The following is a 27,927-nucleotide window of genomic DNA, read 5'->3' as shown; positions in this document are numbered from 1 at the left end:
GCCAAATGCTACTTAGAGGGAATTTGAAACGTCCACTCAAAAAATGAACAGACCATATAAATGCTAAAAGTTTCAAGATTTTCCACCAGCAATAAAATATATAATCTTGAAGTGAAAACGTGCTAAAATTGTCAGCTCCTCCACCGCTGTCCACTAACTGCCACAATGAGAGATGCTGTACTTTGCATTATTATCCGGGATTAAGTTACTTTCTCAAAATATAACATTACAATCTGGAATATAGCAAATACTAATAACATTTCAAGTTGGGAGAGAAATAAGCTGTGTTTTTAATGGAGAAGTGTTTATAATGGAGAAGTGTTTATAATGGAGAAGTGTTTTTAATGGAGAAGTGATTATAATGGAGAAGTGATTATAATGGAGAAGGGTTTATAATGGAGAAGTGTTTTTAATGGAGAAGTGTTTTTAATGGAGAAGTGTTTTTAATGGAGAAGTGATTATAATGGAGAAGGGTTTATAATGGAGAAGTGTTTATAATGGAGAAGGGTTTTTAATGGAGAAGTGATTATAATGGAGAAGGGTTTATAATGGAGAAGTGTTTATAATGGAGAAGGGTTTTTAATGGAGAAGTGATTATAATGGAGAAGGGTTTATAATGGAGAAGTGTTTATAATGGAGAAGGGTTTATAATGGAGAAGTGATTATAATGGAGAAGGGTTTATAATGGAAAAGTGTTTTTAATGGAGAAGTGTTTATAATGGAGAAGTGATTATAATGGAGAAGGGTTTATAATGGAGAAGTGTTTATAATGGAGAAGTGTTTATAATGGAGAAGTGTTTATAATGGAGAAGGGTTTTTAATGGATACAGGTTTTTTTATGAAGTGCTTTTAATGTAGAAGTGGAAAGGGACACATCTACCTTCTTCATTGAAGAGGACCACCTTGAACCTCTCAGAAAAATATATTGCCAGAAACTGTCAAGTCCAACAGCCAGCAGAAATAAATCACAGTTTCATTGTGAAACTATTAAGGTCTACAACTGAGGGACTTCTGTTTTAAAATATTTTGTCAGGCCTTTAGTGAAAGATGTGCAGCACTGTCTGGCGCAATGTGTGAGGCCAACACAATGAGTCATTGTGGCTGTGACGGGAGAGAGCGGACTGTTGAAGTTCACAGAGGAGGGATATTAGTCACAAGTCGGTGCACTGCTCCCATATCGACAGGACTCTGTGTATGGCTCTAGTCTACTGCAATGAATATGGCACAGGGACAATGGGGCTTATTTTTACACCTGTTGACCTAAACAAGCTTGTTGACAAGCTGTTCACAGGGCAGCTCAACTCAAAGGCAAACATGGATTTCAGATTATGTGATCACAAGCCAGCTATCTCAATGTGTGTAGAACAGTAATGACATGCTTTCTCAGTAACTTGTCATAATAGTTGTCATAATAGTTATTTGATGTGGTAGAAAAACACTCCAATAATATCCTCAATTTTTAAAGACCAAGGGTTTATTTTTCTTGGGTTTGGTAGATTATACATCCTGCAAATAATCAAATTCTGTCTAACTATTTGACAAGCATGTTACAGTTGTGCTCTACACCTCTTTTACAAAAGACTGGGGCCGCCATCAATATTATTCTTATTTTTCCTCCCTGAGCATCTCTTCTTCTTCTTCTTCTTCTTCTTCTTCTTCTTCTTCTTCTTCTTCTTCTTCTTCTTCTTCTTCTTCTTCTTCTTCTTCTTCTTCTTCTTCTTCTTCTTCTTCAGTTGTCTTTATTGGAAAATATTGGTGTCCTTCCAACTCCTGACCTAATTTACATTTATATCTAATTAAATGAACAGAGCTGTATTGTTGTGCTCATCCTGTTAGGCCATTATAACCCTTGAGAAAACAAACTATAACACTGGGGCACAAATCCAAATTACAGGCACAATTTATAAAGCAAAGATCCCCCTGGTCGACTGCGTTCATTGGAGGTTAGCCCAAGGAAAAACAACAGCCTGTCTTGTGCAGGAATTCTTGCCTCAGGTAGAGCTCAACAATTTCATATTTTTGGTTGGCTCCAACTTTTAGCCTTGTCATTACGTTCAAGAATGCCTTGCAACTGTGCAAAGGGGAAAGATGTACATCAAGTACTGAAATCCCACAGAATCCTATGGAAAATGTGCCTGTAGAAAACTGGCCTTCAGAAAACTGTCCGAACATAATGATAAATATATCAGCGAACATAGTAGAAAGTAGTTCCACCAAACCAATGTAGCCACTCTCATGAAAGAATACATACAAACACTATTGCAGGGCAATACCAATGCATAGATAACAAACCCACATTTTCTGCAGAAATCACTAGTGTATAGCCCAATGAGCTAAAAGCCTTGGCGTCTCAGGCAAGGACCTTCCAGTACACACTCAAATGTATACATAATGTAGAAACAAACATATCAAACAAACCAATGTTATACGCTCTGCCAAAATTACATCTGTTAGCATATTTGTATTTACAATAAATATGTTGATTCATATTTCTTGGTACATTCTGAAAAGGCATATAGTATCAAACAGCAGTATTTAGCAGAACAGTAAAGTGATTGTAAAAATAGTCTACTCTATAAATGTGTTATGGCCAGTTGGCTGTATTTTTCTATTATATACATGTACACCTGTATTTTTTGATAATACCAGATTTACTGTATTCCAGTATGCCATAAAACAAAAATGAGATACAACTGTAATTCATTTAAAGTATTTTTCCCCCCATTTCTTTGTCTTCTATTACCAAATGCTACCAACAATGTTGTTACTGAGAATATGGGACATCACATTGTTATGAGTTATGTTGACATTTAAAAATAAGCAAAAGCTTGTTATTCTCTAACCAATAAGCAGTGCTCTGTTTTATGTTTAATGAAATAGATATGAATGCTGTGCATTTTCCATTGATGTCCTCCGTAGTAAATATGTAACTTCAAAGTCAGAGAATGAAAGTTAAGATGAGCACAGGCTTTCCAGCTGGTCTGGGTACAAGAACTTCACTACCTCCCTGATCCCATCCTCACAGGTCCTGGTCTTGGGAAATTCCTTCTGATTGTCTTCTTCCTCCTTGAATCTTTTCCAAGTCTCTGTGTAAAAAGAACAAAGACATGTTGCCATCCAACAGTAGACAAAAAGCATACAAACCCATAACAACTTTTCCCGCCAGCAGGAAACAAGATGGTCACTGACAAAGAGGAAAACAGGTATTTGTTTTTATCTGTTGAAATTAAATGAAATTTCCTTTGGTCTACAATATGTCTGTATTGCCCAACAATTCATATTGGCAAAGAAAAGCTCTACTTAAAATAAAACTAAAGGATTACAAGATTTATAACTAGAGGACTATTCTACTTTTAATTACCAGAAAACAAAGGATAAACTCACCTTCATCTAATGTTGCCAGTAAAGTGTAGTTATCTGGATTATCGATAAGGTCTTTCTTCAGAACATCCCCAGTTTCCATTAATTGTAAAACTCCTGGGAAAAGTGAAAATACAAATTGGGTGATATTCCGAATAGTTAGGTAATCCACAGCTGTAACTTTGTTATCAACACTGCCATGCTAGTGCCCTCTAATACTCCCCCCTCCTAGTTACCTCCTACTGTCTTCCATACTTGCACTTCAACTTCAGCAGTCCCTTGTCTTTCAATAGCAATTATCCTAACTGTGTCCTCGGTGTGAACCTTTGACGATGGCTTAACTTTGTACACCAAGAGGTTGTTATTGTCATGTCCAAGATTCATATTCATGTAACAGTCAGTCCTGTTGCTCTCAGCTTTAAGTTCTAGGGGCAAGAAACAGAGAGATTTAAAAAATATTGTTCAAAGACATACTGTTGCAAACTTGTTTTGTCAAAACCTAGGGTTAAAATAATATTTATAATTGCATTGTGAATCATGCTGAACTACCTGGACAAATCTTGCAGCACTTCCCCTCGGTTTTCATGGGATGCTGGCATGGATACTGGCTGGGACATGTGAGGCGTTTGCAGTCCTGTATGCCATCCTTACAGGTACACAGGATGCACTCCAGGACCTTCCCCAGGACTGGGTGCCACACATCACCATGAGAGTAAGTCTTGCTGCTGTATTGACAGGCTGAGAGAAAAAAGAAAAGCATATATATTCTAGTATTAAATATTATTACAATCACAAAGCTGTAAGGGTTATAATACATGGACTGCTCAATGACCAGGGAACTGGTCTCCTATTGCAGAACATGAAAATAGATTATTAATGTAGGGCTGTCATTAAACTCTCACCCTTCTGGTGATTTTTCTGCAGCAGGAAATTCACGGTGGTCTCTGCAGCACCTTTGAAGTGGAGTTTGGGCAGGCTCAGGCCTCTGGGAGTACCCCTGACTGTGGATGGAGTAGAACGGACAGACCGCCCTTGGAGCTGCTCTCCAGCACACTGGTCCAATGAATGCCTCTTGTATATTCACGGACACAAATAGACACAGTTATTACGGGGTTATTTTAGATTCACGTGCAGTTCAAATGCCAAATGTGAAATAAAGTAACACAGGTAGATATGAACATGGACACATGGACAGTCAAGATTTCCCCCCTCAAATCAAAATCCCCTGCGCACGTGTTTTCATCAAAGTTGATTTGCATGTCCCACAAATGAAGATTACATATTAGTTGTTGTCTTCTCATGTCACCCCGCTCCTCCGCACACTCCACTGGCTTCCAGTTGAGGCTTGCATCTACTACAAGACCAAGGTGCTTGCCTACGGAGCTGTGAGGGGAACGGCACCTCCTTACCTTCAGGCTCTGATCAGACCCTACACCCAAACGAGGGCACTATATTCATCCACATCTGGCCTGCTAGCTCCCCTACCTCTACGGAAGCACAGTTCCCGCACAGCCCAGTCAAAGCTATTCGCTGCTCTGGCACCCCAATGGTGGAACAAGCTCCCCCACGACGCCAGGACAGCGGAGTCACTGACCACCTTCCGGAGACACTTGAAACCCTACCTCTTTAAGGAATACCTGGAATAGTATAAAGTAATCCTTCTTCCCCCACCCCCCATAAAAAAATAAAAAATAACATATTTTTAAAAGGTGGTTGTCCCACTGGCTATCATAAGTTGAATGCACCAATTTGTATGTCGCTCTGGATAAGAGCATCTGCTAAATGATGTAAATGTAAATGTAAGTGGGGTGTTTTGGATATGATGGTTTTACAAATCTATAAGACTAGAGACATTAATGAATTAACAGAAAAATACATACAACGCCTCGGTTCAGCTGTTGGCCTCCATGCTCCACTGATGAGTAAATGCCACCATCTAATCAAAGAGAAATTAACAGGATACATACTTATTTACTTTGATATTTACTTTAATAACAACAGAAAGTATGATGAAAATCTGCTGTGGTAAGAAATAAATGTTATCACCTTTGCACACCAGACAGCAGGTATCTGGGACTGAGAGTGGTGAGGAGCAGGTCAGTGGCTGGCAAGTTTTCAGAGCACAGAAGATATTTCCATTCTAAAAACAACAGAGGAAGAAAAGGTGAAGGAATGACAGATGGGATGACAGACGTTGCAGAATAGGGTGGCATTGGTTACCACAGGGCATTGTAGCTACATGAACAGCTCCAGTATTATGGCTATGCCATATCTAAGTCCTCAGATATGACACATGAGTAAAAACTCCCAGTTACATTCTCAGAATAATGAGCTGTACATCAAAGCCTCCATTGTAAGAAACAACACCATAAACTACAGGAAGGGAGAGTGTGACTTACAGAACATGTACACATGACACACTGGTTGATTTGTCTAGATGGAAAGAGGTCATGGTTGGCAAAGGTCTCCCCTGGTTGGTAGATAGTTCCATTATACCTGCAGGACTTCACCGGGGCTCTCAAGCCAGCTGGAATCCTAGGCTCATCTGAGGAGATAATGGCAAGCACAAGATATGTAAGTGAGTGCCAAAGCAGGATGTTTTTCTTACTGGATTGTATGACAATGTCTGATCCTACCTGTACAGCGAGGGCAGCACTGCTGAGAGTCAGTCACTGGGTTCTCACACCGTAGAGTAGGACACTTAATTGTGTTACATTTCACATGGCCTGTCTAAGAGAGGGAAATGTTACATGTTTTACAGGCATACCTTGAAATCCCACCCACCAAAATCCTTTCAAGCAACTGCCAATATTTTAGATAGCGAGTAGCCTAAATCCTCTTTGCATGCAGTAGCCTACAATCCAATATCACTCAGATTCAGACAGTTTGATACAGTAGTCTATATGACAGTGTTGTGGTTTCATATTGTATTAAGCTAACCTACAGATGAGACAAAACGGACTAATTACTTATTCTAATTCTATGGGTACAGTACCTTAGTGCAGGAACACCGCATACAAAACATTAATCCAAAGGGTTCCAGATAAGGATGCCAGCTGTCTCCTGGACTGTACGTTTTATCTTTGAAAGTACAGAAAACTGAAGACACTGGGTGCGAAAAAAGGGAAATATGGACGGTAAGAAGTTATTTGAGTAGCTGAAGCATTTACCATATGAAGCAAAGCAGGAGTTTTCATAAACAGAAAATGAAAGAGACTGATCTCATAAAAAAGTATTTCCATGGCTCACAAACCTGTCAGAGTAATAACTGTCTACTGGCAAAACACACGTGGATTAAATCAGTAAGTACTGTCATAAATTATGTTATGTGGTTATATAATTCAAAATATAATTCTACCGGAATTAAGACAGTTAAAAAAAAGTTATGAAACAAGTTACTGAAGGAATACTACACTAACCTTACAGACAGGACAGAAATACACGCACTGTATACACTTGCCAAATATAGAAAAAAGTTGGTTGCAACAATGATGAAAGTCAGAAATTGAAAAATTACACAAACGTATATAATCGCAAGTAGTGGTTGTGCTGTATTCATATAGTAAAACTCTGAATGTTCAATGTTGCTTTGGCGCATTTCATCAATTGCAGATAACGATTTAACTTTAGATTTGCAGACCGTCTGTCCTACCTTTTCTTGTTCTTATAACATCACCACCACAACCAGCGAACAAACGGATGCAAATTAATAAGAAAATATGCTTCATGTTGGGGGATATCTCCTTGTCAATATGAAATGAAATTGCAGCAACTGCGACAGCAAACCCCAAGACAGTGTGAAACTCCACACAAAATCACGAATTTATTATTGCTTTTCACGAAGGCGCCTCCTACAGGAAGAATACGTAAATTTATAAACTGGGGTGAAGTGAATGATGTGATGCTACGTAAAAGTTCAGGTCGTCAGGACGTTGAAATCATATGCTTTCACAGAGTTGATGGGAATTAATAAAAGTATATTTAATTGTCTTATGGGTGCTGGTTGTCAAGTAGGCCTACAGTAGGAATAAACCCTATATTGTCAAATAATTCATTGGAGACATAAAGCAGACTATTACTTTGTCTCTAAAATGCACAGTAGCCCTAAAATAAACATATTCAACAACACCCAACTAGACATTTCGATGACACCCTAGTGAAAACGGGATGGGAGCCTGTGATGTCATAATAAAAATGGGATGGGAGCCTATGATGTCATAATGGAAATGACATGACCTTGAGGTCAAAAGCCTGCTGCTCATTTGTTGAAGATTCAAAGGCAGATAAGAACTTTCAACAGGGAGAAGGAAGCTCCTACAGGATCACATTGGTTAAGAACCGTGCGCAAGTGGCGCTGCTTGCTCAGCGGAATGACCAGCGTTCGGGCGGCCGTGGAGGGGCATAATGTTTGAGGATCCTTCATGACAGACGTCAGAGAGGACACGGCAACTGTCAACTGGGTCCAATGGTTGAGAAATGGAAATGGCAGTGAAAAAGATTAAGCTTGCTTCCACTGTCAAGATAATTTGCAGATGTGAGATGAAGACTGAAGGGCCGACGCACAGTAATTTGTGTTGGAGAATTGCCCAATTAAAAATGACAGTGTGTATTTGTTAGGAGAATTGCCCAATTAGAAATGACAGTGTGTATTTTTTTAGGTCTCAAAGCATTAAAACATATGTAAAGCTACTTTTAGGCCAAATGTATTTTTGTCTCAAGAGATCTACTTTCCTAAAAGGCAAACGCGCCTAGTAGGGCTACCAACACACTGCAATGTTATGGGACACGAGAGGAAAGCCTATTATTCAACATTTCTCCAGCATTTATTTAAACATACAGGAAACATACAAGGATTAAAACGATTACTGTCAAACATGCTGAAATCTTTAGACAGGGCATGGGAAAAAACACAGAATAAAACAACGATAGCACAGCAATGTCCACATAGCATAGAACACTCATTCCAATCCGCATTCAAATTTGACTCACTGATACAGTTTGACCAGACTAAATTACACAACAGTGATTTATAGACAGTGAGATGCCATGAATATGACACCAACAATGAAATAATCGTCCACTTGAGGTTTGTTAATATCTACCACGTAGGCCTACAAACTGCAGTGGTTTAATTCTGAAGTTAAGTCTTTAGCCCCCATTCACTTAATTTGTGCGAAACACTATGAGTCTGAGAACAAAGACATGATGTAGCAAAAAACAACAGAAAAACATTATAATAAAAAAAAAATGCAGTAATTCCTTACTGCCACTAGATGTCGCAAAATTAATTATTTTCCTTGTAAAGGCAAAAACAGACAACGGCTAAACTCTTCTCTTGGCAACCAATTGTTGGCCCTCATGGTTGTGCTCAGCTACTCTTTACTTTCACTGGGGAAAGGGACTCATTTGTGTGGGAGGAATTACAGGACACTGGGGTAGACCGAAAGTAAGCCAATAGAGAAAATGCTCTTATAAGACTTTCAAGTTACCAATTTGGTTGGAACATGGAATATAAAAATGTCAACCGGTCTAGGACAGAGGACATTCATAATTCAAGGCCTTTCCATCCATACCCATGAGTTTCACCTATTGTATATGTCCCGGAAAACATGTAGGATCTATCAATATACTGTAGTAGGCCAACTGTAGGTTAATACTGTACAAGAACAGATTTGAAGTACTCCCTCTGTGCTCCTCACACATTTTCTCTCTTTTACACTCAGTCACTTACTCACACACACACACACACACACACACACACACACACACACACACACACACACACACACAAGCCCTCTCAGGAGGTGATACTCTGTGTCTTCCGCTCCTGTATTCTGACGTTTCTTGGCCCGGATCTCATTCATGGCCTGCTCTATGGAGTGGGTGTCCCTTTTGTTGGCCACGGGTACTGAGGGGGGAGAGACAAATATATTTTGTTATGCAAAGAACAGAGCACAGATCATGAGGAGATGTGATGCACTAAGGATTACAAATCAATACTAAGCCTCTTCACACTCACCTATGCCATATGCCTGGTTGGCTTCTAGCGTATGTGCTGCATCCTTAGCAGCAGAGGTGCCGATCAGATGGCTGTACTTGGAGCTGGGAGAAGCTGCCCTCTTCTGTGTCTTATTGGCTGTCTCCTCTTCCAACGCAGCCTGTTCCTGAAGAGCAGTGGACAGGTTCCATAATCAAACAGTTTCTTCAAGCAACAGCTCTGAACCCAACCTCAAATGAGTACTGTTAGAGTGAGTATATCTAAGGTGGAGCAAGACTCAATTGTGTGACGCATAGTAGTCTGTGCTCTCTTCAGTTTTGTTCCTCAGTGAATGTGAGCGACTGTTTGTCTCCAGTCTTACTTTAAGTCTGCGCCTATATTCAGCTTTCTGGGGGTCCCACTCCATTCATTTCCGGTAAGCCTCCAGCTCATCGTCTGATGGAGCAAACTCCTGCCAGATACATAGGATAAATTCAGTTTATTTTCATTTTGAATACATTCAGTTATGCTTCAGGGAGAATAACAAATATACAATGCATAATAAAATGCAACCACTATGCACTAAAATAATAGTACAACTGAAGGGAAAGGCATGTCAATTTGGTGACACTTGAAACTTGAACATTGGTGAACGCAGCCATAAAGCATACCCAAAGACGACTGACCTTCTTAAAAATCATGAGGTATCTGCTCTCCTCATCCTCTCTGAAAGAAAACGATGTTAGACCAGCGACTTCTGCAACATCATGCCTTTAACAAGACAGGAAGTCAGTACAAATGTACATGTAAAGAAAGATGTGCAACTGTTCCATATTATGTTTTATTGCATTGATCATGCTCTCTATTCATAGATTAAAGAATATATTTATAATTTGCCACTTACAATATGCTCCTTTCAATCTTTCCCATGGAATTGTACTTCCTCTTCTGTTATTTACTCTCTTGAATGAATTCGGACACCTCTTTCACCATCTGAAAAAGAGATGGTGGTAAGCTGGGTTGATCTTTACCCACAAAAGACCACACCATTGAAGAATTGGAAACAATGTAGGGATTTGGAGCTGGGTTGTCCAAGTTACTGACTGGACATTGATCTGGGTGAGCAGAAAATGACCCCACAAAGGAGTCAGACAGAACATAATGATCCACCTGCAGGTAGAGCCTCACCCTTTTCTTTTTCTTCTCATCCTCCTCTTCTTCATTCTTGCTGCCTGTTCTGTTGAGGGATTGAAAACAAGGTTATATTATTCAATTGTTTTCATACTGAAAATATAGGCCTGTTCATTTCCATATGAGTATAATATATATGAATATATCTCCTATACCACTGATTTCTATTAACTGGACATAACTTTCATTTACATTACATTTACATTTACGTCATTTAGCAGACGCTCTTATCCAGAGCAACTTACAGTTCGTGAATACATATATATATATTTTTTATACTGGCCCCCCGTGGGAATCAAACCCACAACCCTGGCGTTGCAAACGCCATGCTCTATCAACTGAGCTACATCCCTGCCGGCCATTCCCTCCTCTACCCTGGACGGCACAGGGCCAATTGTGCGCCGCCCATGAGTCTCCCGGTCGCGGTCGCAGTGCCTTAGACCACTGCGCCACTCAGGAGACTCAAAAAAATGCATAACGCAAACTTTCATTATGTTGATATGATATGGATTTAGTACGGCTGAGCAAATAAGAGGATCATATGCTATAGTTGTTTAGGTGTAATTCACATATAATTTCCGGATTAGGGATGTGATTTACATATGAACTGTACCATGTAATATTTATTATTAACGCAAACTGTAAAAGAGGCGGTGCTGCTTCGCATGAGCAAACAGCTTCCCACGCAGCACTTGAATGATGGATCCTTTGGCCAATGAGAGCACTAGAAGAACAGATTTTTGTTAGTATATAGTATGTGACTAGATACTTTTCTGTACAGATGGTAGGGAGGTTGGGAATTCCACGTTAGGGATCCTGTATCCAGCTACATTTACGAAAAACTTTTCTTTACAATCGACTAGTTACAAACGAATTGAGTAAAAATGACAATAGATTAATATTGCTTATACCTCGGGCTTTTCGTCGGCTCTCCTTGTCGTCGACTGTTCAAGGTTTTTCCATTGATTTAAAGATTGAACCTAAGAGGTCCGCCATCTTGGACTGAATGATCACTACCGGAAACACGTTGTTTAAAAACGTTCATGGGGGGTAATTAGCATGCGCATATAAACAAAGAATATTGAAATAAAATAACATCTATTTTTATTGGTCATGTACACAGATTTGCAGATGTTACCGCAGGTGCAGTGAAATGCTTGTGTTTCTAGCACCAACAGTGCAGTAGCTAATACATAGCTAAAATAAAAATAAACTATACACACATAATCCAGAAAAATTTAGAAATTAAGAAATATCAGAACCAGCAATGTCAGAGACCTGAATATAAATACAGTATATATACAGTACCAGTCAAAAGTTTGGACACACCTACCCATTCAGGGTTTTTCTTTAGTTTTACTATTTTCTACATTAATAATAGTGAAGACATCAAAACTATGAAATAACACATATGGAATCATGTAGTAACCAAAAAAGTGTTTTTTATATTTGAGATTCTTCAAAGTAGCCACCATTTGCCTTGATGACAGCTTTGCACACTCTTGGCATTCTCTCAACCAGCTTCACCTGGAATGCTTTTCCAACAGTCTTGAAGGAGTTCCCACATATGCTGAGCACTTGTTTGCTGCTTTTTCTTTCACTCTGCGGTCCAACACGTCCCAAACCATCTCAATTGGGTTGAGGTCGGGTGATGGTGGAGGCCAGGTCATCTGATGCAGCACTCCATCACTCTCCTTCTTGGTCAAATAGCCCTTACACAACCTGGAGGTGTGTTGGGTGATTGTCCTGTTGAAAAACAAATGATAGTCCCACTAAGTTCAAACCAGATGGGATGGCGTATCGCTGCAGAATGCTGTGGTAGCCATGCTGGTTAAGTGTGCCTTGAGTTCTAAATAAATCACAGACAGTGTCACCAGCAAAGCACCATCACACCTCCTCCTCCATGCTTCACAGTGGGAACCAGACATGCGGAGATCATCCGTTCACCTACTCTGCGTCTCACAAAGACACAGCGGTTGGAACCAAAAATCTCAAATTTGGACTCATCAGACCAAAGGACAGATTTCCACTGGTCTAATGTCCATTGCTCATGTTTCTTCTTCTTATTGGTGTCCTTTAGTAGTGGTTTCTTTGTAGCAATTCGACCATGAAGGCCTGATTCACGCAGTCTCCTCTGAACAGTTGATGTTGAGATGTGTCTGTTATTTGAACTCTGTGAAGCATTTATTTGGGCTGCAATTTCTGAGGCTGGTAACTAATGAACTTGTCCTCTGCAGCAGAGATAACTCTGGGTCTTCCTTTCCTGTGGCGGTCCTCATGAGAGCCAGTTTCATCATAGCGCTTGATGGTTTTTGCCACTGCACTTGAAGAAACGTTCAAAGTTCTTGACATTTTCCGGATTGACTGACCTTCATGTCTTAAAGTAATGATGGACTGTCATTTCTCTTTGCTTATTTGAGCTGTTCTTGCCATAATATGCACTTATTTTTTTACCAAATAGGGCTATCATCTGTATACCACCCCTACCTTGTCACAACACAACTGATTGGCTCAAACACATTAAAAAGGAAATAAATTCCACAAATGAACTTTTAACAAGGCACACCTGTTAATTGAAATGTATTCTAGGTGACTACCTCATGAAGCTGGTTGAGAGAATGCCAAGAGTGTGCAAAGCTGTCATCAAGGCAGAGGGTAGCTACTTTGAAGAATCTCAAATATAAAATATATTTTGATTTGTTTAATAATTTTTTTGGTTACTACATGATTCCATATGTGTTATTTCATAGTTTTGATGTCTTCACTATTATTGTACAATGTAGAAAATAGTAAAAATAAAGAAAAACCTAACTTTTGACTGGTACTGTACATAGAAAATTGTGTGTCCGGCTGTAGGTAATAATACAATAAACGTTTGAAGCAAATAATGTAATAAATAACACAACAACAAAACAAATAAATATACTGCAAAACTATCAAATTCTGTATCAGAATAATCAACATAACAGGCTATTTATTATAGCCTTCTATGTCTGGACAAATTGTGGGTAGTGAATGTACTGAAATAATATATGTTGAATCATCTTTTTTATTTTGTTTCTTGAGTTTATTTACTGTGTTTTTTTGCTGTTGTCTGTGTCAATCTACACAGAAAAAACACAATCAAAATGAAATAGCAATATTCATGTTAATCTACATTTCATAATAGCTTGTATTAATGAGATTTTTTTCTCTCCATTAAATAAATATTAAACCATTAATTAAATATGAAAGCATTACTATCCCTTTACTTTTCATGAATAAATAAACTAAGCGATTGATCAGTTGAAGGGAGGATGATATCCTACAGTTCAAGTCAAACTATGTATGAAAATAGGAACTCTGTAAACAGTTGTGGAGGCCAGAAGTCTAGTATACCATGCAGTGTGTATACGGATGCTTTATTGAACTTCATTGACATTGTATCAGTCAATGTGATTTCTCTCTGTCAAGCAAATGGAAGGAGCAGCAGGTAAAGAGCTGGACAAGCACCTTGTCTGTGAGTCAGACTCAGATCTGATCTGTCAGTTTAGATCAGTCTATTCTGTCAGATTTGCAACTCTTAAGTGTCTAGAAAGACCTTGTGGAACTTGTTTACATTTTCCAGCAAAATGAAGGTGTTTGGACGATGTAATCTGACAGAAATTCTGGTTTTCCAGTCTGTGCAGTGCATGTTTTTTTCAGATTCCTAACACAAAAGCTGTCATCATCTGCAACACAACCAGTGGCGGCTCCTGAAAAAATTCTCAGGGGGGGCAATTTTTCTGATGATTTAGGTGACCTACACACATTTTAAAAAAGATATGTCCAGCAACAACATGAAGACAGGGGCAGCATATAAGTCAATACCAGAAGCATTTATTGACTGATCTCAAAAGTGTTGGCTTACCAGGGTTGGTGGAGCCCTCAGTTTCATCTTTGCCTCGCAAAGCTAACTCAAACACTCCGCAAAACTTTACACACTGGATTAGCCGGCTGAGGATGTGGCGGTTCTTGCTAATGTCGTAGTAAATATATTTGTTATAGTGAATATGGAATATGATATGTTGAGTAAAATGTTGTGCTAAGATCTATTTAGGTCAGGAGCTGGTTATAAGTTCTGTTCCTATCCAATAACAATGGACAAAAGGGTCCTATCTTGTCAGCCTTGTCAGCAGGTGGCCAAGGACAACACCCACGCCATAGGCCTCTCAGTTCTTCCAACTCACGAGTTCTTGCTCTGAGGACACACACACACACACACACAAACACACACACACACACATCATCACTGTTAAACACACACACACACACACACACACACACACATCATCACTGTTAAACACACACACACACACACACAAAAATCCCCTCTCTTAGGCTGAACATTTGAAGACAGAGAACCCGACTCAGAGCCAATGCAACAGTGACAGTAGCCTGGAGGGGACCTCGCCCAACTCATCAGGACCAATCAGAAGATCAGAACTACTAGATTCAACCTACTTCATTTATTGCATAAAATGTCTGCACACAATGTTTCGGGGCTCTCTTCAGATAATAATAATAATAATAATAATATGCCATTTAGCAGACGCTTTTATCCAAAGCGACTTACAGTCATGCGTGCATACATTTTTGTGTATGGGTGGTCCCGGGGATCGAACCCACTACCTTGGCGTTACAAGCGCCATGCTCTACCAGCTGAGTTACAGAAAGTGGATACTCATGGATGCGCATCGCAATTGTAAAATGTCAACACAATTGGAGACACCACGTCATTTTTGGAGACATGTTATTGACAGTAAACTATTGTAGATGCGACTGCTAACTAAATAAAACATTTTAGCTGGCTAGCTAATCATCTTAGCTAAATGTGGGGCAAACAATTCAGTTATTTACCGTTAATTTGAGGGATTGGGGTGAAAGAAATCGAGTTACATAGTGATACTTTACGATATACTGTATTGACAATATCGCAATATTTTAGCGCTAGTTGGCTGTACCTGCACCAAAACACCATTATTGTTCCTTCATAGCTTGTTCTCAATCTTTTCACATTGGGAGCCAATTTGTTTTCAGCACTTTTATTTCCATGACTGATCAAAACTCGTTCTCATGGCTTTCTGATCCCTCTGCAACAGACATATGGTGCGCAATAAAATCACAGTATCGAATCGCAATACGTATAGAATCATGAGACTCGCAATGCTGATGCATATATCTTATCGTGAGGTTCCTGGCAATTCCCAGCCCAAGTTCATTTGCCACAACAAATCTCTTCGCTAGCAAACGCGATGTCTTCTCCAAAACGGCAATGTGTCTCCAGCAATGTTTACTTTTTTGACGTTCTATGGCATCTCCACTTTCCAAGCATATATGACCACATGTAATATTTTGGTAAGTGATGCAAATAGTGAACTATGTAGGGCCAGGATGTAAAATATATGTAGCTGCAGCAATTTCTCTTATCTGATATGGTAAGTAATGGGGCTTAATTTATAGCTCCCTAAGAGTTTGACGAACGGGTCCGTGCACGCGATTCCAGATATCTTTACCTCTGAATAAACTGCCTTTATTATACCATATCCACCCTGTCCAAAGTCTCTACTTGGTCTCAGTTCTCCAGTAAACTTGTGATTATCAACACTAACCTCATCGTTGTGGCGGCGGACAGTTAGCCTGTATCCCTCATCAAGTTGAGTGGCAATGTTATTTTTCCGTTCGTACCAATTTTTGGAAAATCCTCGGGTGTAGGACTTTCCGCCTTTAGTAGAAACCTGTTGAATTATTAAATTTGGTCTGGGAGGTCCTAATTGTTTCGTTGCCAATTTATCTTCATTTGTTCGCCGACAAAAAGGAACTTCTTTCAAAGACACAATCCGCTCTTTTCTCAGTTACGTTCATGGTTACGTTACGTTACGTATGACGAAAGCGCGTAAGTGCAAGCCCTCAGACACCCATAGAGATTGTATTGAAGGCTCTGAAATTTGAAAAAAATAGATTTTACATTAGAGGCTATGAGAGACTTCTGGGCGATTTTCAACCTGACTGAAATCGCCCCAAAAGGGGGGGGAGCCATTTGAAGCACGACTTTAGCCTGATTCGACATTTAGTGGCAGTGTGGCACTGTGGCAGATCAGACGTATAGATTACAACACTGATAACTACTGTTGCCGTGATATAATTGATTAGAAAAAAAATCCCTTCCTTTTCCCGTTTGGCAGTGCGTCGCCCATATCGCCCTATTGAACAGGCCGTCCCTGGACACAACATAGCCTACTGGTCTGTCTCTCCCTCCCCACTCCCCACTTCTCTCTTTTACTCTGTAAAGGTCAGACCTCCAGCTGTCTCAGAGTGTTTACTTCAACACAGAGGAACTGAGCAGAAGGAGAGAGTCAGCAGAGGGGAGTAGGGGTGACAGACTGGTGACAGAGAACAGACTGAAGGGGGAAGATGGGGAAATAGACAGAGCGCATAGAGGTGATGTGACTTGCAGTGAGAGAGCAGGCAGACTCACCAGGCCACATCTGTACTATTGCTGGCCATTAGTCACTCACATTGTGTCCTGTGGAAAACAATCAATTCCATAAGGTCGAGAAGAGCCTGTAAATGCATTGGGAAAGGGTGTGGGTCCATGAAGGTGTGGCTTAAAAAACTACTCTTGAGTATGTGGATTGGGAGGTTGGCAGGGTGGTCACTAGATGGCTTAGCCACAAAGTCATAGAATCTGATGTTAAACCTAACCCTAACCTTAACCCTAATCACACTGCTAACCATATGCCTAACCCTAACATTGAATTAAGACCAAAAAGCACATTTTTCTTTTCATATTTCTTTTAACGATATAGCCAATTTTGACTTTGTGGCTGGGCCATCTAGTGGAAACCTCTCAGCTTTGCCTCCAGGAAAAGATTCATTCCAATAAACTTAAACCTGCAGTGGGCAGAATTTCATTTAAAAAGTTGGTGCTATGGTTTCAACAGAAATCACAGGCTGAATTAACTGAGACCTGTAAAGAGGGAAGAAAGATAGAAAAAGGAGGAAGCCATAGACCAAGAGGGCGACAGGAGTCTGGATAATATACTGTGGTCTTGACAATGTCCAGGGGCATGGAGGTGGTGATGGGTGTTAGTGATGAGCAGGTGGTGACCAGTCCATCTAATCACACTGGCACGAGGTGGCAATGACGGATGTCTGGTCATCTCCAAAATATCCCTGTACGTAGCTGCCATGGTAATGATTCTCTTGAGGTTCCCTTCACTCAAGGTTGTCTGCAAAATGCAAATAACTATTGCAATAACTATCAACATACATGCAATTGAAATACTGCTCATTCCTGTTAAAAATTGCAATATTGCAAAACACTTTTTTAGCCATTTAATGGTTATTGTGGGAACATGGATATACAGAAACTTGATATGATTTTAAATCAATGCAAAATATTTACTTAATTTTCACCATAGTCAAAAGGCAGACAGACCATGAAAACTACTGTGTGTGTGTGTGTGTGTGTGTGTGTGTGTGTGTGTGTGTGTGTGTGTGTGTGTGTGTGTGTGTGGCCCTGCCAAGCTTCCGGTAGATCTGGTTGCATGACCACCATATGAGGTATAATTTTAAGGGCAAGCATACAGTAATACATTCAAAACAAGGCTTATTTCTTTTTTTTTGTTTGTTTGTTTCAAGACAGTTATGCAGGCAAAGTTAGTGTTAAGGAGTGACCTAGGCATTTATGTACATTGGGAGAATTTCAGTTCAACTTGAGCCTGTTAATAATATTGCATAACCACAGAACAAAACAACATGTCAATCTGGTTGGATCTGTCGTTTGCTCACTTCAGAATCCAACATGTTTCATATTCCAATATTCCAGTATTCCATATTCTAGTATTTACATACACCAGTGGTTAAAACACAAAGAAACCAGTATCAAAAAGCACAGAGAACACTCATCAGTAATGACAGGGGGATAACAAGCGTGGGACAAATCTCTCTCAATTCAAATTCACTAGCGTTTCCTTAGCCTGACCACAAACCAAGGGTTTACATGAGAGGTTCACATAGCAGGAGTAGGTCCTGATACTAGGAGTAATATCTACATGTAATTAACAGAAGTTAAATAAAGATGACAATTGACTGAAAGTTATAATACAATTGGGAGAGAATAATCATATTTGGTATGGAAAAACTACAATGAACTACAGAAATAGGCTGAGCAGCTGTGTCCAGGCTGCCCAATAAAATACCAAATATAATCTGCTTCAAACACAACACTGTCTAAATCTCATCCCCAGAGATGTGTAAAAAAGCACATTGCCTTTAATCAAAGTCCAAATTATTATTTACAGTCACCTCCAGAATTATTGGCACCCTTGATAAAGATGAGCAAAAATGTATAAAATGAATAATACAAATACTGTATATTGTATGCTCAATTTATTTTATTTTATACTAATACAATTGCTCAGAGAATTATACTTTTGTCTATCAAGTAATAATAAAAATATAAAAAAGATAGGAGTATCCCTCTTCTCAATACTCGCGTGGCCAAAGAGCTCTATTTTCATGTCATCCAACAAATGTAAACACCTGGAGTTTGCTTAACAGCATTGGCAATTGGATTGGAACCGGTGCTATGGTCAGATTACATGAAAATAAAGCTGTTTGGCCACACACACCAGTGGTGGGTTTGGCGTCGAAAAAAATATGTATATGCAGAAAAGTACCTCATACCTACTGGAAAATATGGTGGTGGATCTTTAATGTTATGGGGCTATTTTGCTTCCACTGGTCCTGGGACCCTTGTTAAGGTCAACGGCATCATGAACTTTAACCAGTACCAGGATATTTTTGCCAAAAACCTGGTTGCCTCTGCCAGGAGGTTGAAACTTGGCCGCAACTGGATCTTCCAGCAAGACAATAACCCCATGCACACATAAAAAGAAACAAATAAATTGTTAATTGACCACAAAATCAACATTTTGCAATGCAATGGGGTTCATGTCTGGAGACTGAGATGGCCATATAGTATATAGCCATCTCAGTCTCTGGACTCGAACCCCATTGAAAACCTGTGGTTTGAATTGAAGAGGGCAGTCCATAACTGCAGACAAAGGATATCAGTATCTGGAAAGATTCTGTATGGAGGAATGTTCTAAAATCCCTCCCAATGTTTTCTTCAATCTCATAAAACATTTTAGAAAAAGGCTCAGTACTGTTATCCTCGCAAGGGGAGGGTGCAGGACTATTGAAAACAGAGATGCCAATAATTTTGACCGCCATCTTTTTAACAAAATGATTACTTGTTAAACAAAATCTCTTTCTCTGAGCAATTGTATTATTATAAAATTATATAATTTTCCCATTTCTTTTGCGTACAATATATCTCAGTATTTGTATTATTATTTTATACAGTCTTTTATGCTAATCTTTATCAAGGGTGCCAATCATTTCTCAATACAGACACACTTGACTTCACTCTGCTACCTCTCTCTGTCTGACTCATTCCCAGTGAGACTGAACACACAGAACATTATGGGGTGAACATTGCACTTTGAAGACAGAGGAATTCTTAATGTAAAGGTTATGATTTGCATGTTCTGTGGCCTCATTTAAATGTTAAAAGAAAGCATCAAAAACACATTGAAAGACTGCTAGTTTACCACAGTGGGTTGTACCCTCTAAGGCTGAGGAAGAATGACCTACAGTATCTTTCATTAGGGGTTCCACTCTCCACAGTCTTTAGTGGATGAGTAAATAGGCTCTTCCAAACAAGCAGGAAAAGCCTTGGTTTTCATTGTCATTGACGCAGAAATGGTTTGATATGGAGGACAATACACACGTCACACAGACCCTGTCAGCGGGCTGCAGAGAGTAATTAAAGCAAAGCTCCAAGATGTGCCCGCCAGTGCAGAGCCTGGATCAGCCCATCCCACCTGCTAGTGCAAAAAGACTGCTTAGAGGGGCACTGCAAATCTACACAAACCACAAAAGCCATGCCACATTGTCTCTCTTAAAGGGACATGCACACAGTGTACACACAGAGAAGACACAAAGGAAGACACTGCTGTTAAAGGACACAGAGTGACGGGCCAGTCACATAAGGAGATGACAAGCCAGACACCCATGTGCTGCTAACCTTTGGCTCTCTGCTGGGTACTTAACATCATAGGGACTCACTAGCTGTGGAGAAAGAGTGTATGTCCTATGACAGCGCCGGTCACACAGTCAGTGGGAGAGTGCAGAGCTGTGTCTCAAGTTGCTTCATGGCATCAAAAAGTTCTCATCTTATTGACAACACTGTTGATAAAGTAGAGTGCAGTTTGCTTGACGATACTGAGCACCTCCTTCATTTAACTACCTCCATCTCTAACTTTGCCCTCATTGGTCTCTCTGGAAGACAGAAACCTAACGCTCCATGCTTTGGCCTCACATTGACATTTTTGTAATTTAGCAGACACTCTTATCCAGAGTGACTTACAGGATCAATTAGAGTTAAGTGCCTTGCTCAAGGGCACATCGACAGATTTTTCACCTAGTCAGCTCAGGGCTTCTAACCAGCGACCTTTCGGTTACTGGCCCAACACTCTTAACCGCTAGGCTACCTGCCTCACCCTCTGTTTGTGGACATTATCAGTCAGTGAGGGATCTGTAATATATATGATCTAATCTTTGTTTTTGCACATGAATTATTTTATTTTTTTCATACATGATACAATGCAATGCGCAGAATGGATATGCGCAAATACTGGAAGCACAATGTTGCTGAGGACATGCAAGTTGTTGATTACACTGGAGGGTGAAAGAGCGATGTTCCTCAATATCATCACCTTTTCTTCATCTTTCTCTGACTCTGTCCTTTACTCCATAATTTCCTCTTCATGCTCGCGACTCTTTCTTGGAGTGGGGCTTGTTTCCCAGGAGTGAGTCAATCTCAGCCACGGTCTGAGGAGTCATCTGTGAAATAAGCTGCAGGCATAACATGGCATGTCAGTTTAGGACTAGGCCAAAATGGTTTGGTGATTGCTTGCTTGTTTGCTTAATCTAAAATGGAATCTTAAGTGACATTAAAGATGCCTAAAAATACAGACTTTTTGTATTACCAATATTTTTACATTTCATGCTCATGACAATATCATTAGTTTGATGAGCTCTGATTGAGTGTTCACTGAAAAGTGTAACATCAGAATGGTGTGATGTTGAGGGGAGGGTCGTTACCCTAAGGGCACCCAGGTTTTCCACCAGCTGGTCAGTATTGGAGACACCGAGCAGCACTGAGCTCACTCCCTCACTGCGCAGACACCAGGCTATAGGAGGACAGAGAAGAAGGAGACAGCTCAGAGATGGAGGCTGAGCTGATGTGGCAGATTGACGCTTTCTATTTAATTCTGTGTTTCAATTCTAAACAGTATGTTAGAGTGTCAGACAGAGACATTAGATAATAGAGATGGTCAAAAACAATTAACACATGCACACGCACAGACACGCACGCATGCACAGACACACACACACCATCCATACCAATGGCTAGCTGTGCGGCGGTGCATCCCAGTCTGTCGGCCATTAGGTGGAGCTCTTTGATCTTGGCCAGCTGCTTGCGTCCCTCCTCACTGTTGACACGCTCCTTCAGCCACTGGTAACCCTGCACCAATATTAGACAGAACGAACACAGAAATATTGAATTGTGTCATCCACGGTTGTAGGCCTACTGGACAAAAAGTGGGATAGCAACTAAAGAATTCCAATCAAGTAGAAAACACAGGAGAATATACACTAATTAATTAATTGTATTTTGTCTGGAGAACTCACTTTTATGTTAGCCCTGGAGATGTCAGGTACACCCTCACAATACTTCCCTGTGATCAGTCCACACGCAAGGGGAGACCAGGTCATTGCCCCTACACCTAGACAAGAGAGAGAGAGAGAGAGAGAGAGAGAGAGAGAGAGTGAGAGAGAGAGAGAGAGAGAGAGAGAGAGAGAGAGAGAGAGAGAGAGAGAGAGAGAGAGAGAGAGAGAACGAGAAAACGAGAGAACGAGAGAACGAGAGAACGATAATGTATTAAGAGTCCTCTGCAAGCAGCATTGTGAGGACATCTGGTGCTGTTCGCTGGACTGTGTGATTGTGGATGACTGACCTATCTTGTGGTAGAGTTCAGGGAGCTGCACCTCTACCTTGTCCCTCTTGAAGTAGTGATACTCAGCCTGCTCACATACAGGTGGGATCAGATTAAACTGACGCGCCACTGAGTACGCCTCCTGGTGGCAGGGAAACACAATAACAACATCACCACAGCGCACCAATGGCCTTATGTCATTGACTAAAAAGAGCAGGTGTTGACAGGAATGTATTAGGTAACAGGGACAGATAACAGGGGACTCACCATGATCTCCATGGGACTCCAGCGAGATGTGCCCCAGTACATTGCCATGCCCTGATTTATTACAAAGGTCATGGCCCGTACTATCTCTGCAAATGACATGAACCAACTCGTAATAAACATACTGTAATAACACAGCTATTATATGCTTAGAATGTAAACATTAAGACACTTTTTCGAGTACATATTACACACCATAAAGGGTTGGGAGTGGAGCAGAAAGCACATTTTCTTTGGAACAGATTGACAGTGAAGTAGAAGGACTGTGTGACTGACCTTCCATTGGGCTGTTGACATCATTACGGTTGGCAAAGACGATGTCCACATAATCTAACTGGAGTCTGGACAGGGATCCTCTCAAACCTGCAATGTAATGGGCATCATCCTCATCATCCTCATCATCGTCATTATCCTCATCATCATCATTATCCTCATCATCCTCATTGTCATCCTCATCATCCTCATCATCCTCATCATCGTCATCATCATCATTGCCACTATATCCTAGGTTAATTTGATTCTACCTTCAATGATGTGCTTTCTGGAGAGTCCCCTTTCTGTCTCCGCCCTGTAGAGTGATGGAGTTCCAGTATAGTAAGGGGATAAATAGCAACAATACAGAGTCACTTTGCCAGAACAATGGAGAAATAATGACTTATATCTGGCATTTTCCCCCAAGGATACTTACTGCCCTCCCCAGTAGATCTTGGTTGTCACAACATAACTAGAACGCCTGCCAATGAAATGGGAGGAGAGGTTAGAGAGCACAAGAATGAAATAGAATGTGTCTTTTCACCACACAGTAACATGATGTCAACCACAGAGAAGCTTTTCACCACACAGTAACATGATGTCAACCACAGAGAAGCTTTTCACCACACAGTAACATGACGTCAACCACAGAGAAGCTTTTCACCACACAGTAACATGATGTCAACCACAGAGAAGCTTTTCACCACACAGTAACATGACGTCAACCACAGAGGAGCTTTTCACCACACAGTAACATGATGTCAACCACAGAGAAGCTTTTCACCACACAGTAACATGATGTCAACCACAGAGAAGCTTTTCACCACACAGTAACATGACGTCAACCACAGAGAAGCTTTTCACCACACAGTAACATGACGTCAACCACAGAGGAGCTTTTCACCACACTGTAACATGATGTCAACCACAGAGAAGCTTTTCACCACACAGTAACATGATGTCAACCACAGAGAAGCTTTTCACCACACAGTAACATGATGTCAACCACAGAGAAGCTTTTCACCACACAGTAACATGATGTCAACCACAGAGAAGCTTTTCACCACACAGTAACATGATGTCAACCACAGAGAAGCTAGAAGCATTTGAAAAAAGGCCAAGCAGTGATAAAACATTATCAGAAAATGTACAATAATCAATTTATTCAAACAATCTATGTTAAAAATCATTTCTGTCTGTTCTTATGAAATGTGAAAAGCAAAGTCCATAGAAAAATATTTATGATTTAATATAATTAGACAGAGAGCTATTCATATGCAGATGAGTCACATTAGAAATATGAGTAATTTCACCTCCATCCTTTCTTCTTCATGATGTTCCCTAGGGTGATTTCAGCCCTGTGGAGAGAAGACGTGATGGAATGAAAATATGAACAAAAGGGAATAAACAGTGGGGAGACTGAACGATGGACAGAAAGAGAGGGAGTGATAGACAGAGGCAGGCAGTGTATAGAGACAAAGAGAAGGAATAGAAGAGAGCAGTGGAGGATGGTGTAAAAGCTGACCTGCCGGAGGCATACACCTCTGCTGTGTCAAAGAGGTTCACCCCTGCATCATAGGCAATGGTCATCAGGTTCTCAGCCATCTGAGGGGACAGAGAGCGAGAGAGAGTGAGACAGAGAAACTGAGGGAGAGACAGACAGACAGAGACTGAGAGAAAGACTGGGACTGAGAATGAGAGGGAGAGAGAGAGAGAGAGAGAGAGAGAGAGAGAGAGAGAGAGAGAGAGAGAGAGAGAGAGAGAGAGAGAGAGAGAGAGAGAGAGAGAGAGAGAGAGAGAGAGAGAGAGAGAGAGAGAGAGAGAGAGAGAAAGAGAGAGAGAGAGAGACTTTCCCACACTTCACCAAAGAAATTGGAAAAACAGACATTGTCATCCTACAAGAAACATGGTTAAGAGGAGACGGACCCACTGGTTGCCCTCTATGTTACAGAGAGCTGGTAGTCCCATCCACCAAACTACCAGGTGTGAAACAGGGAAGAGATTCAGGGGGTATGCTAATTTCTTATACAGCAGACCTAACCCACTATATTAAATTAATCGAAACAGGAACATTTGACATCTGGCTAGAAATGTACAAGAAAATGATATCTCCCAAAAAAGGTCCTCCTGTGTGCTACCTATATCACCCCACTAGAATCCCCATACTTTAATGAAGACAGCTTCTCCATCCTAAACGTGCAGATCAATCATTTCCAGACCAGTGGAGGCTCCTCAGAGGAGGAAGGGGAGGACCATCCTCCTCAGTGAGTTTCATCAAAATAAAAATGGTAAAACATTTACAAAGTTACCTTTTTTAGATAAAACTATACTAAATATATTCACTAATAATTGATTAAAACACTATTTTGCAATTAAGGTCAACAGTATCCTCATCAGCACTCTGTAGGGTAGCACCATGGTGTAGTCGGAGGACAGCTAGCTTCCATCCTCCTCTGTGTACATTGACTTCAATACAAAACCTTGGAGGCTCATGGTTCTCACCCCCTTCCATAGAGTTACACAGTAATTATGACAACTTCCGGAGGACGTCCTCCAACCTATCAGAGCAGGTGAACTGACATGTTGTCCACCCAGCATGAACTGACATGTTGTCCACCCAATCAAAGGATCAGAGAATGAATCTAGTACTGAAAGCATAAGCTACAGCTAGCTAGCACTGCAGTGCATAACATTTGGTGAGTAGTTGACTCAAAGAGAGAGAAAGACAATAATTGAACAGTTTTGAACAAAATAATTTATTCCAAAATGAAGGAGAAGCAAGAGAGATTTTGTAAAAAAATAATAATTTCAGTTTCACTGCTAGCAAATGCAGCTAGCTACTTTAGCCTACTCAAACACCCTGCTCAAACAGAGGGATGCTATGTTAGCTAGCTGGCTATGACTATCCCACACAACACTGGAACTATTCCAAGTCAAGGTAAGCTTTTTGTTTTACTAATTTTTTGCCACCGGGGCCCACTGGTGTAAGTGCTAAACTGCTTACTGACTGTACACTGTAAATTTACTGCATGATTGTAACAGGTTTACTACAGCTGACGTGTTGTGCATTGAAGTCCACAAGCGAAGGGAAGAGGTGAGAGGAGGGGAGAGCATAGAAGGAAGGAATACAACATGGCTGCTATGAAAGTGAACCGTGTTTACGTGTGATCAGGGGTGCATTCATTCTGCCGATTCTGTAGAACAACATTTCTTAAATGTAAGCAAATGGAACGGAACAAATAGGAACTCTCGTTTACAACTGTTGGACTAATGATTACACTCTAGATCAGCTAGATGCAGGCAAGGGTGTGCAAGGCGGTATTGAATGTGTCACTGTCTGTCCATGTATCACAGTCTGTCACCTCAAATTTTTCTCTCGACCTGTGTGCACCTACGTTGTAAACTTTCATTCATAGGCTAGGTTGTAGCAACCTCATGATGGGTATAGGGAAAATTTGAGAATCATGTAGTAGCCTAAAACTATCGCTGTTACATTGAAGTTGGTGAATGGAAAATGAATGACAGTCATCCAATATGTTGTAATAGAAATAAGGCCATGCTCATGAAAAGTAGAAATTGTCCTCCCTCATCTTAAACAGCACCGACCGCCACTGTTCCAGACCCAGGGACATGTACTAGTCTTTGGCAACCTAAACGCCAGAACTGGACAAGAACCTAACACCCTCAGCACATAGGGGGACAAACACCTACCTGGAGGTGACAGCATTTCCTCCCCAATATGCCCCGCTTTACACAACTATGACAAAACAACCAACAAAAAACGGGTCACAACTCCTGCAGCTCTGTCGCATGCTGGGTCTGTACATAGACAATGGTAGGCTTCGAGGGGACTCCTACAGTATGTACACCTACAGCTCATCCCTTGGTAGCAGTACTGTAGACTACTTTATCACTGACCTCAACCCAGAGTCTCTCAGATCACAGCAAAATCACAGCCTTCCTGAACAGAGCAATACTCAATCATGAGGCATCAAAGCTGAACAAACTGCATACTATTAAGAAATGCTATAATGGAAGGAAAGTAGTGTGGAAACCTACCAGAAAACAATTAGCCAAAAACAAATTAAATCTCCTTTAGACAACTTCCTGGACAAAACATTTCACTGCAATATTGAAGATGTAAACTTGCCAGTACAAAGCCTAAATAGTATTTTTGACCTCTCAGCTTCCCTATCAAATATAGAAATGTTAACCAGACAACCTAAAAAAAATAACAACAATGACAAATGGTTTGATGAAGAATGCAAAAACCTAAGAAAGGAATTGAGGAACCTATCCAACCAAAAACACAGAGACCCAGAAAACCTGAACCTACGCCTTCACTATGGTGAAACACTAAAACAGTACAGAAATACACAGAGAAAAAAGAAAGAACAGCACTTCAGAAATCAGCTCAATGTAATTGAAGAATCCATAGAATCTAACCACTTCTGGGAAAATTGGAACACATTAAACGAACAACAACATGAAGAGCTATCTATCCAAAATGGAGATGTATGGGTAAACCACTTCTCCAATCTTTTTGGCTCTATAACAATGAACAAACAGCGAAAACATATACACTACCATTCAAAAGTTTGGGGTCACTTAGAAATGTCCTTGTTTTCGAAAGAAAAGCAAATTTTTTGTCCATTAAAATAACATCAAATTGATCAGAAATACAGTGTAGACATTGTTAATGTTGCAAATGGCTATTGTAGCTGGAAACTGATGCTTTTTAATGGAATATCTACATAGGTGTACAGAGGCCCATTATCAGCAATCATCAGTCAT

At 40.4% G+C, this 27,927-nt stretch overlaps 2 protein-coding genes and 1 pseudogene across 3 annotated transcripts; all 3 read right to left on the bottom strand.

Moving 5' to 3' along the window:
• Positions 1-1,730: 1,730 nt before the first annotated feature.
• LOC311142894 (chordin-like protein 2) lies at positions 1,731-7,088 on the bottom strand (the record flags this gene model as incomplete). The annotated part of the gene is made up of 11 exons (XM_084178611.1): positions 1,731-3,086; positions 3,385-3,477; positions 3,597-3,785; positions 3,910-4,098; positions 4,263-4,431; positions 5,241-5,296; positions 5,407-5,500; positions 5,760-5,905; positions 5,997-6,090; positions 6,356-6,468; positions 7,013-7,088. 11 exons carry the CDS (start codon positions 7,086-7,088, stop codon positions 2,953-2,955), a joined length of 1,353 nt encoding a protein of 450 aa, XP_084034737.1. The 3' UTR covers positions 1,731-2,952.
• Positions 7,089-8,172: 1,084 nt separating this feature from the next.
• Positions 8,173-11,524, bottom strand: LOC311143150 (sperm-associated antigen 7 homolog; annotated as a pseudogene). Its single transcript, XR_014615542.1, has 8 exons — positions 11,440-11,524; positions 11,298-11,301; positions 10,526-10,574; positions 10,242-10,330; positions 10,024-10,108; positions 9,720-9,809; positions 9,380-9,524; positions 8,173-9,268 (listed from the first exon to the last, which is right to left on the bottom strand). The product of XR_014615542.1 is annotated as a sperm-associated antigen 7 homolog (transcript).
• Positions 11,525-21,382: 9,858 nt separating this feature from the next.
• LOC311142902 (voltage-gated potassium channel subunit beta-3-like) lies at positions 21,383-24,738 on the bottom strand (the record flags this gene model as incomplete). The annotated part of the gene is made up of 11 exons (XM_084178620.1): positions 21,383-21,472; positions 21,722-21,810; positions 22,025-22,145; positions 22,313-22,407; positions 22,639-22,759; positions 22,885-22,970; positions 23,158-23,244; positions 23,406-23,449; positions 23,570-23,614; positions 24,447-24,491; positions 24,659-24,738. 11 exons carry the CDS (start codon positions 24,736-24,738, stop codon positions 21,383-21,385), a joined length of 903 nt encoding a protein of 300 aa, XP_084034746.1.
• Positions 24,739-27,927: the final 3,189 nt, after the last annotated feature.

Source organism: Coregonus lavaretus, assembly GCF_964263955.1.
Source record: "Coregonus lavaretus genome assembly, chromosome: 15".
Taxonomy (NCBI): Eukaryota; Metazoa; Chordata; class Actinopteri; order Salmoniformes; family Salmonidae; genus Coregonus; species Coregonus lavaretus.
This window is presented reverse-complemented; position numbering and strand designations above follow the sequence as displayed.